The sequence below is a fragment of the Malania oleifera genome, chromosome 7 (assembly GCF_029873635.1).
Source record: "Malania oleifera isolate guangnan ecotype guangnan chromosome 7, ASM2987363v1, whole genome shotgun sequence".
Lineage (NCBI taxonomy): Eukaryota > Viridiplantae > Streptophyta > Magnoliopsida > Santalales > Ximeniaceae > Malania > Malania oleifera.
In genome coordinates this window covers 81,982,203-81,993,803 of record NC_080423.1, presented here as the reverse complement: position 1 = coordinate 81,993,803, position 11,601 = coordinate 81,982,203, and the positions used below count along the sequence as shown (strand labels likewise).

The following is an 11,601-nucleotide window of genomic DNA, read 5'->3' as shown; positions in this document are numbered from 1 at the left end:
AAAGTTTTTTGAACGGTGTAATTGCACTTGAAAGTATGAATCAAGACAGGTTCTCACCAATTGAGCAACAATCTCAAAGAAATAAGATGTACATCATACATATTCTTATGATTTCATTCAAATTGTTTCGATTTATAATCGTTATGTTGTATATAAGAGGCACATGAGTGATATATTGATATCCACATGAATATACACTTTACTGAAAGGAACATCGATTACTAGTAAAGTAATCCTTTTGTTATTGCCAAATTGATTGATAATCAATCTTTCAATGATTTTTTTTTTTACTAGACTTTATACTTACAGATCCTGATATGAACCTAGATCGTTCATTAGTAAGGAACATAAAATATAAAATATAAATAAATAGTAGGGATATAGCAGAAAATTGGATTAAATTTAAATTTAGATGGATTTAAATAACATTAATATAATTTTATATTACATTTTACTTAAAATATTCATAAAAAAATAACTTACCTTTCTTAAAATTTTAAAATAAAAAACGGCAATATTTTGGAAGACCCGCCAACCCGACCCAGTCAATATCGAATCTTGGGGCGGTCCCTTTTCTCTATCCTCGGCGTCCTGGCTTTATCGACTCCAAGAAGCGAACAGACCACTACGACTGGTAATCAAATCCTCACTGCATGTCTCTTCTCGTTCTCAACTAGAGCTACTCCATGAACTCTGTAATGCTACTAATTCTCAATCACTAGGTGTCGTTGACGACGATGGCGGTTCGTGCTGTCCACAGCTATTCCCTCCTTCGCTCTGCTTCGTCTCCTCCGCCCTCGGCGCTACGATATCGTTTACGTCATTTCATTGCCTTTCAGTCTCGGCGAAGCCTCAAATTATCGATTCCTGTTCAGATTTCCGGGTCCGAGCGGCGGCACCTCGTCGGCTGTGGCGGTCTTCGAAGCTGTTCTGTTCACAGTCTCGTAGAAAGCGTCATGGAAGAGCTTGAAGCTTCCCGCAAAAGGAAAAGAGTTTGTGCTGGCGCCAAGTAGGTTTACGCATTCTCAACCATCGTTGAATAGGATGCTTCTGAGGTGTTGTTTTTGTGATTTTTATGGAATTTATGTTGAAAGGCTATTCATTTTCTTCCTTGTGCGGAGTTTTCCGGAATTATTGGAGAAGGTAGGAGTGACAACCGAATTGAAATAAGAAAATTAGGGACCGGGTTGAGTTGTGAATGCCATGCGATTATCACTGTCAACAGTAATTGATTTGTGATCGCTGGACTGGTTTTGGGGCCTTTGGTTAGAGCAATTTTGGAGTGTAAGTGTTTCAATTAGGTTCGGTTCAAATAATAAATTGAAACCTAACCAAACTACTTCGACTTCACAAAATTGGGATCAGAGCCTATTCAAATCATTCTTTACCAAAATTTGTATTGTCCGGAATTATAGGCCTAACAAATAGTCCAATAATAAAATCAGCAATATAGGCCTTTGAGCATGGAAAACAATTAATTTAGTATACAAATCATGGATTGCAAACTCAAGACTCCTCGTTTTCAATTACAAGTTACAACAACAAAAGGGATGCATGCCGAGTAAGATGAATTGAATGTGCTTTATTATTCATCAGCTGCTAGCCTGCTACAAATGCTTTGCTATTCCAGCTAAACTGAACAAAGTTAAATATTTAAAATTTCAATTTCTAAATCAAAAATTAAGTTTTCAAAGTTGCAAATAAAAAATATTCTATTTTCAAAAATAGTTAAACAATAGCGTGAAAATACAATAATCCCACTAAATTTGATTGAAAACAAGTAAATATCAACAATAACAATTACACCAAACCAAACCTTAAGTCCCACTAGTTGGGATCGGCTACATGAATCATTTCTTGCTAATCTGCACGATCATGGGCTATTTTTCCTACCCCTTATAGTAACTATCTCAATATTCTTTATTGGCGCACTATTTGGCATATTTCATAGGCGTACAAATCATCTAAGCTGTCCCTCCAGTATCTTATCTTTTACAAGAGTTATGCCTAACTTTTTGCGAATATGTTCATTTCTTAGTTTATCTTTTAACGTTATACCACTCATCAATCTTAAGATTCTCATCTCAACAACTTTTACTTTTTAGATATGTTATTTTTTGTCGCCGAACAATCTCGTTCATGTAGCATAGCTGGTCTTACAGCCGTCCTATAGAGCTCCCTTTTAATTTTAAGGGTATTCTATGGTCACACAGCATGCTCGAAACACTTCTTCATTTTACCAAACCCGCTTTAACTTTACGTGTTACATATTATTCAATTTCTTGTTTAGCTTGCATGGTAGATCTAAGGTATCAAAATCTACTAGTGTTATTGATTTATTGACCATTGAGTTTAACCTTTTTGCCAATATTCCTCCTACTGAAATTGAACTTACATTTCATGTGTATTGTTTTATTTCAATTTATCCTAAAACTTATAGATTCTAAAGTTTCTTTCCCTAATTCTAACATAGATTCAACTCCGCCATTAGTTTCATTAATCAAGATAATATCATCTGCAAACAACATACACCTAGGACCTCATTTTGGATACTCCTAGGAAGTTCATTCATCATTAGAGCAAAAAGCTAAGGACCCAAGCAGATCTTTGATGTGCACCTATTGTGATTGGAAATTTCCTAGTGTCTCTACCTGTAGTTCTAGTAGTGGTTATTTCTCCATCATACATATCCTTAATGACATCAATTTACCTATTAAACACATCATTTTTTTCCCCTAAAACTCATTATAGATCTTCCCTAGGTATCTTATCATATGCTTTTTCTAGTTAATAAAAACCATATGCAAGTCCCTTTTCTTTTCCCGAAACTTTTCCAGTAATTTTCTTAAAAGATATATAGCTTTTGTAGTAGATCTCTAGGCATAAAATCAAATTGATTTTCTGCGACCTTCGCTTATAACCTTAATCTTTGTTCAACTACCCTTTCCTGTAGTTTCATTGTGTGACTCATAAGCTTAATTCTTGGATAGTTATTAACTTATTACGATTTTGAATATCTCCTTTATTTTTGTATATACGTATTAAATTGCTTTTCCTTCATTTGTTTGTCATTCTCTTAGCTTTTATAATTGTGTTAAATGAATTAGTTATCCATATAATTCCATTAACACCTAGGCATTCCAAACTTCAATTGGGATGTCATCCGGTCCTATAGCTTTTCCATTTTTCATCTTTTTTAATGCAAACTTAGCTTTGTTAACTCTAATTATGGGAATAAATCTCATATTTTACTAAAAACAAGTTGAAAAGAACCCAAATTCATTAATCTAGGTTCCAAAATAAGTAGCCTATTCTCTGAGGAGGATAAAGGTAGGGCTATGATTGAGGGGCTTGATTGCCCTATTTCCACGAAATCTTTTCTCTCAATATTGAAATCCTTGAATTCTTCTTCGTTTCCCTTGAATAATTTTATTTGGAAGGCTAAGGTTACTTTCAAGATTGGGGCTTTCATGTGGACTGTCTCTTAATAGGTTTAATAATATTGATTTGTTGTAGGTGAGAGGCCCTATAAGGATATTGGTTAAAGGCAAGTGAAACTAGTGAACATAGGTTTATTCATTGTAGGTGGCAAAGCAGCTTTGGGCCTATGTTTTCAGTTTATGGTGAGGGAATGGTGATGCCACAAACTGTTGATGCCATTTTGGTGGTTTCATTTATGGGTTTTGGGAGGACTAAGGAAGGGATGATCTTGTGAAGTTGTGCTTTTTAAAACTGTATTGTAGATTTTGTGGTTTGAAACGAACATGGAGATTTTTAAGAGCAAAAAACAACTCGCTCACATGTATTATGGGATAAAGTTGTCTTCCTTGCTTCCTTTTGAGCTCAATATTTGCGGTTGGAGAGTGTTGTCTAATCTTTAGAGAGATTGGAGAGGGGGGGGGGGGGGGGGGCTTTATTGTAACTGTTTTTCCATTTTGTTTTTTAAGAGGACATCTTGTCCTCCATTTTATTGTGGCCCAAGCAAGTGCTGAATTGGAGTATGGGGTCATTGCACACACTATATGTGAACTGATTTGGGCCATTTGGCTAAAGAATGTTTTAGAAGAACTTGCTTTTCTACATTTTCAGCCTATGGAGTTGATGTGCAATAATTTATTCATATTGCCTCAAGCCTAGTTTTTCTTGAGCGCAGAAACGCATGGTAGTTGATTGTCACTTTGTTTCAGAGAAGCTTATGCAAAATCTCATGACAAACACTCATGTGAAGTCTGGATTCCAACTTGCTGATTGATTCACTAAAGCTCTTATGGGTGTTTGGCTTAAATCTGTTTGTAACAAACTAGGAGCATGTGATATCTATGCTCCAGCTTGCGGGCGGATGTGACTGGATAGTGGTTATGTACTCTCAATTATTTAGTATTGCTGTTATGTTTTAGTAAGCATGAGTTAATAACTGTATGATGGTCATTGTAATGTTCATGACGCATTATTAATGGAGGGGGAGACCCATCCTGTGATTAGATTTTCCAATTTACTAGTCATTTTCAACATTTTTTTTGTTTGTGATTGTCAATGATGAACCTATGTCTTGGTTTTTGACCCCTATAGGGAAGGGTATCCTTTATCCCCTCCACTTTTTATTTTGGTTGCTAATGTTTTGTACAAGATGATTGATAGAACTGTTGATAGATGGTTTATTTTTGGGTCTTTCGATCGGGAGGGATGATGTAGTTTTGCTTTTGTAATATGCAGATGTTACTATTTATTACCAGGCCCTCTTTTTGTCATATTCTTTTTATTTTATTTTTATTTTTATATTTTTCAGTTATTGTAGGGCTTAAAAGATTAATCTGGTAGGTGTAGCTTAGGTGCTATTAGTGTAGGTTCAGATGTGACTTCTTCTTTGGCTATTCTTGTGGGTTGTGGGGTTTAGTGGTGGCCTTTGTCTTATTTAAGAGTCTCATTAAGTGGTAATCCTTAGTCTCTTTGTTTGTTGGATCTAACGTTTGCTATGGGTCTCTTTGTTTGTTGGATCTAACGTTTGCTATGGGCTTTTAAGCATTTGTGGTTCGAAGAGGGCTCTCTTAACTTCTGGGGTTTGCATTACTTTTGATTCAGCCGTGTCTTTCTTCAGTCTATTGTATTTTTTTTTTTTTTTTTAATATTTGGTCCTTTTTTTAAGGTTTTGGTTGGGGTAGCAGCTAGGTTAGAGAGATTTGTCAGAGATTATCTTTGACCAGGCAAAGCTGACCGGAGGGATCATCTTGTAAGTTGCGAGGGTAGCAATCTTAGTATTTTTTTTTTCCTTTTTTTGGGGAGGGGTTATGCCTCAGAAATTTAGTGTCTAAAAACATTCCCTTCTTGTGAGTAAATAGTTATGGCTTTTTTATTTAGAAATTTATTCTCTTTGGCATAAAATAATCAAAGAGTAATTTTGACTTACAAGAGAATGGGTGGATGCTAGTGTCGGAATTCGATTTTTACAAAAAAGTCTGTGGGAATTCATTTTGCAGATTGCATCCTTAATCTTGCCTTGTCTTGAGCATAAAGTGGGGAATGATTATCCCAGTTATTTGTTTTTAGAGGATCTTTGGGGTTAAGGTAGAATTATATGTCACCTTTCCCTCACTTTTTTGTTTTTCTACATGTCTTAATGTGCTTATTTTATCTTTTTCGATTTTTGAGAATGGATACTGTTTGCGAGATTTTCACTTCTGCGGGAATATTAATGATAGGGAGGCCAAGGAGCTTTGTTTGCTTTTTAGTTTGTTGTGTTCTTTTCAGTTTTCTTGTAGATGAGATGTAGGATTTTAACTTTAGATGGTTTGAGTGTGTTTTCTTGTGGAATCTTTTCGTTATCATTTGATTGTCTTCTCCAGTTTTTATCCTCTTGCTAATTGTTTGTAGAAAGTTAAGGTTCCCTGAGGTTAAGGCTTTTGCATGACTGGCCATCCTTAATAGAGTTTGCATAGGTTAGAAGATGACCTTATAAGGCTTGTTCTCTTGCCATTATGTGGATGTGTAATGCAAATGATGGATCTCATGCTGACTTGTTTCTTTGTTGCTCTATGGCTTGGAATTTAGGAAATAAGCTCTTTGGATTGTTTGAACATGGGATGCGTCCTAGTTGCATGGAGGCATTCTTGTTGACTATTGAGATTTTGGTCATTTGGTGGTTGTAAGGATGCAAGAAGGTTATGGTGCTGTGTAGTTTTTGCTGTTTTATGGGTTGTATAATTGAACAGGAGTGTTCACATTTTTCATGATTGCTCTATGCCTATTCATTTGATCTGGCAAAGGGACGTTTTTTTGCACCATTGTGGGTGTTTTCTTCTAGTTGTCTAGAGTTTCTTGCTTTTCTGATTTTCGCATGATTGGATGGCTTTGTTAAAACCTTCCAAAATTCCAAAACAGCAACCACCTTCAATGTGAAAAGAAAAATCTCAGGTCTGTTAATTGCATTCACCACCTAAAAAAGGGTATTAGATTATTATCATTTTTTTGGATAGAAAAAGAACCTGTATTAAGAGAAGAAACAATATGCAAGGTGGATAAGAAATCCTCCTAAACAAAACAGATAAAAAAAAGGGAAAAATGAATCAAATGCAAACAACAAATAAAAAACAAATCAAGCTAACAGAGCCGATGAATCTCGTCATATATAAGGAAAATTGAGACCCCAAAGCAATCTGAAGAAAAGATTCTTGTGTGGTTTGTGGAGTGAAAGGATGCTTTTGCTAAATATCTTATAGGATATGCTTGTTAGGCTGGTCCTCTGCCAATTTTATTTATTTATTTATTCTTATTTTGGATTCTTATAAGGTAGGTGGGTCTTATTCTGGTTTGGTTTGAAAATATGTGGCTGATCATCCTGCTTTCCTTCTTTCTGTTGAGGAGATTTGGAGGAATTATTGTTTGAGGTTGGGAGGGTTTTAGGTTTATGAGGAGGTTGAAATTTCTTGAGTTATCTTTGAAGAAAAGGAATATGGGGATTTTTGGTGATGTGAGGATTAACCCGTAAAAACATAATTAATGTTCAGAACTTCTATAGAATCCGAATATAAGTATTTGTCAACAGATATCAAATGTATAATGATTTATAAGAAAAATAAAAAGAATGTTCAGTTTTATGTTAGCAAAGTAATGAGTTCAGTTTTATGTTAGCAAAGTAATGATTAAAGAATTGGACATGCCATATTTGTGCAAAACTAGGTCTTTGAAAAAAAAACTTAAGAGGATGTCTTGTTCTCCAAGAATTTGTAATTCTTTTTTATTTTCATTGATGATTTTTTTTTCTAAAAAAAGAAAACATCAATTATTTTTGACGAATACCAATATATTGCTTTCTAGGAAAAAAAGCAAGACATTCAGATTAATATTGGCAGAAGGAGGCTTGGTGGTCAAAGAATGAAAAACTGGCAGGCACCAACAGATTAGGATTTTTATTTATTGATTTTTAAATATACAAATAAACTGAAGAAAAATGGAAAAATGGGGCTCCTGCCATGAGAAGAAACAAGCAGGGGCAGGGGCAGGGGAGGCGCTTGTGTTAGGAATATACGAACAAATTCCCGAAACCTGTGAGAAACAAATTGAGAAAGAATGACACCAAAGAAAAAATTCAATCACACGCACAAGACAATATTTACGTGGTTCGGCAATTTTGCCTACGTCCACGGAGTTGCAGGGATTTCAATATTATCAGGAAGGAAGCACAGAGAGTGCGGCGATACAATTCTCTCGCTCTCGCTCTCTTTCAAGAATACAACCACACAAACCCTAATCACCCGAAAGCACCCTTTTATATGTTGCGCCTAGGGTTCCGTTCCGAATGGGCTCCAAAAATTTTCCTCATTATGGAAACAGGTATCAGGTGAACTCATCAGGTTGAAGGGGAATCTTTTGATCTGAGATTGGTGAAAGGGGGGAAGGTGGCTTTTATTTCTATCAAATGGAATCTGGTTTGAAATCTCTGAGTAAGTCTATCCTTGGCAGCAGTAAAATGAGTTTTTGATGGGTCATATTTGGTTTTTGGTTGGTTGGGGGGAATTGTTTTTACAGAATACGAATTGGGAATTCATTGTTGGATGGGTATTAGGTCTGTGGGAACAGAGGGAATTTTTGGAGTTAGGATTGTGTTGGAATGGGAAAAGATATTTGTTGTCATTCTAGGAGAGTTCAGAAGTGATGGCTGGAGAAGCTTCATGTGAGAACTTTGGTTGTTGGTAATGGTGGAATCTATTGAAAAGGGAGGTGGTGTGCTCCTGAATGCCAATGGTCCTAGGTTGTAGTGGGAAGTTTGTTTTTGAAAGGAGTTAGTGAAGGAAGGCCAGAGCAGTCTGTCTGAGGTGCTGTGGAGTGGCAGAGTGAATTCTGGCAGAGGCTGCAGAGCAGAAGAACTGCCTGTTGGTCTTTTCAGTGGGGTTGGTGGCATGGGGTGGGAGAGCGGCAGATATTAGAGGTGGCCATGGTTTCCTTGGGACTTGATCTGGTGATAACAATGCAGTGGGGCAAAGTCGCTGATAATTGTGTTGAATATAGAATAGCTATTGAGTATTATGAATGTATGCTCAAATTTCGCTTGGTTAGCAGATGTTAAATAACTAGGAGGCCCAAAGTCTCAGTCAATACGGTGTAAGGCCCAGTTTTAATGCTTTATAGAGCAGGTCAGTGAACTATCCAAGAACTTTTGAGGCTTACAGTAGAATATTAACTTGGGTGGCCAAGCCCAGCCTACTTAAGCAACTGCTGACCAACCGGGAAATTAAAATGATGGTTGGCTATTGTTCAGCTGCTAACATTTGCAGCCTAGTACCAGTTCAAGCTGTGAAAGCTGGGGGTAAACAATGGATTGCCAAGAATGTCTGGATGGATTGGCTTGCAGGGATACTGCTGAATTTTCAACAAGGGAAGGGCATTCCAAGGTCTGATAAGAGAACCGAGAAGGGAATAATTTGCGGACAGTTTTGGCTCTAGTCATTGTGGTGCTGGACGGCGAGAAAGGCCCATCCATGGAAGCAAAGACTAATCAGATCAGGGAGGGAAATGATCAGCAGATGCATGTATTGAACCAGATCATCCTAACGGCACACATATTATGCAGTAAGGGGCTTTATTGACTCTTTTAACCAGAAAGAAGTCTGCAAATTTATCATTGAGAAATAAAGTAAATATGATTGGCCTGAACGAAACAAAAATCAAGCCAAAGAACTTCAATAAAGCTATAATAGCTATTCAGAAGGACTGCGTTTATATTCATGAGCTGGATGAACTAGCTAGTAGAGTATGGGTGGGTTATAACCCTTGTATATGCCATATTATTGTCAGGAAAATATTAACAAATTGAGGGAAAGTATACTTGGGCTACTTTTTTTGCATGCTTCAAGTGAGGTGCAGGAAAGAAGGAAACTGTGGGCTGTTTTACAGGATCTGGCAAAAACAATTGCAGAATCTCCATGGATAGTTCTTGGTAACTGTAATACAGTTAAGGTTATTTCTGATAGTAGCAATATTGTTCTACAGGAGGATTGGCTGGGATTCAAGATTTAAAGGAATTCTGATGATCTATTGGGCTAGATGATTACCCTTACATAGGGCCTGTATTCACATGGACCAATGGGAGGATGAAGGAATTTATTGCTGTTGAATAATTGGGCAAAAAGGGAATACCTTACCTCAATGATAGGTCTCTTCCTCTATTTGTAATATATCTCAAGTACACAGCAATGACCATAATATCCTTACTAACTCACACTTACTAATATAACTCTAGCACATACTAATAATGCTAAAAGACCAAAATGACCATTTACACTCGCCCTCAAGCTGGAGCATGTATATCACATGCTCCTAGCTTATTACTAATGAATTTATATCTCCCAAGTCTTTAGTGAATGAATCAAGAGGCCGCAAGTTAGATTTCGCATGAGAGGTTGTAATGAGCTTCTACATAAGTTTCTCCCAAACAAAGTCGCAATCAATGTCAATGTGCTTTGTCTGCTCATGAAAGATTGGGTTGAAGGCAACATAAATAGCAGTTTGATTATCACACATCAACTCCATATACTAAGAATGTGGGAAACCTAGTTCTTCCAACACTTCAACCAAACAAGTTCGCATGTAGTGTGAGCTATGACCCTATACTCTAAATTAGCATTTGACTTGGTTACCACAATATGTTTCTTACTTTTTGAAAAAACCAAGTTACCACTGACAAAGATACAATAGCGAATTGTGGATCTTGTGTTAGAAGGTATATCATTGATTATGAGTGTGACCTTGATCTTGATATAAGAGAGCTCTCCTTGGTACACCTTTAAGATATCTTAAGATTTGAATTACTGCCCAGTGGCTTGTTCTTGAAGAATTGAGAAATTGACTCTCAACACTTGTTTCGAAGGATATGTCCGGTCGAGTGATTGTGAGATAATTCATCTTTTTAACAAGTTTCTGGTACTGTCTTGGATTAGGAGACAAATCACCCATATCTTTGCACTAACTTATTTTTGGAATCCATTTGTGTATCAACAATTTTGGATCCCAACAGCTAGTATCATCCAAAAGATCAACAACATACTTACTTTCTGACAAGTGGTTCCCACACTAGATCTCGATACTTCTATACCCAAGAAGTACTTCAATGGTCCCAAGTCCTTGGTCTGAAACTTATTCTGTAGGAAAAGCTTTAGGTCGTGGATGCCTTGATCATCATCGCCAGTGATCACAATATCATCCACATACAAAATAAGAAAAATCCTGCCGAATGGAGTATGATGATAAATTACAGAGTGATCTATTGCACACAGTCAAAGGTCAAACTCAACTACTACAACACTGAATCGACCAAACCACGCTTTAGGAGACTGTTTCAATCCATATAATGATTTCTTAAGCCGACACACTAAGCTGGACTCCCCTTAGCAACAAACATGATGGTTGATCCGTTTGGACCTCCTAAAGATCACCATGTAGGAAAGCATTCTTCACATCTAACTGATGTATTGGCCAATTACAAGTAGTGGCTAAGGAGATGAAAAAACATACCGAGGCAAGTTTAGTGACTAGAGAGAATGCGTTTGAATAATCCAAACCGTACACCTAAGTATATCCCTTAGCAACGAGACAGACCTTCATTATTTGGCTTCTCTTTGGTGTGTGGGTATCGGAAACTTCAAGGGGATGTGCTTTTTGGATATTTAGTGCGATTGACATTCTTTGTTGACTTATTAGGGCATGATGATGTTCTTGTATCATTTTTTATGCCTTTTGGTTTTTATTTTTTGTTTTCTCTGGGGTTTCCCAGAGTTTTATAAGAAGGCGTCTCTTCTCTTGATTGTACATTCCTAATTTATCAATGAATTTCTTTTTCTATTAAAAAAAAAGCCATAGAACCATTAAGGTTAACTTTCACATTGCACAACTAGGGACAACCAACAATAGACTTATTAGGAGGAAGAGATATTGAATCCCAAGTATCATTATCATGTAGTGCATGCATCTCTTCAACCATTGTAGTCCTCTACCCAGAATGGGATTGGGCTCCAGAAATAAATTTTGGAAGAGCAACAAAAGTCGAAGTATTAACAAAATAGTGATATGAAGGTGAACAGAAATCATAACAAACAAAATTAGAGATTGGAT

The 11,601-nt window shown here is 36.5% G+C and overlaps 1 protein-coding gene across 3 annotated transcripts in view; it reads left to right on the top strand.

Moving 5' to 3' along the window:
* Positions 1–556: 556 nt before the first annotated feature.
* LOC131160440 (ribonuclease II, chloroplastic/mitochondrial) overlaps positions 557–11,601 on the top strand; it is a 37,039-nt gene continuing 25,994 nt past the window's right edge. The window contains exons 1-2 of one of the 3 annotated variants that reach the window (XM_058116120.1): positions 557–634; positions 723–1,009. In XM_058116120.1, the coding sequence (XP_057972103.1) occupies positions 738–1,009 (272 nt within the window). In that variant the 5' untranslated portion in view covers positions 557–634; positions 723–737. Of the gene's footprint in view, positions 1,010–11,601 lie in introns of all 3 variants that reach the window. The other 2 variants (XM_058116122.1, XM_058116121.1) reach the window with 2 other exon arrangements.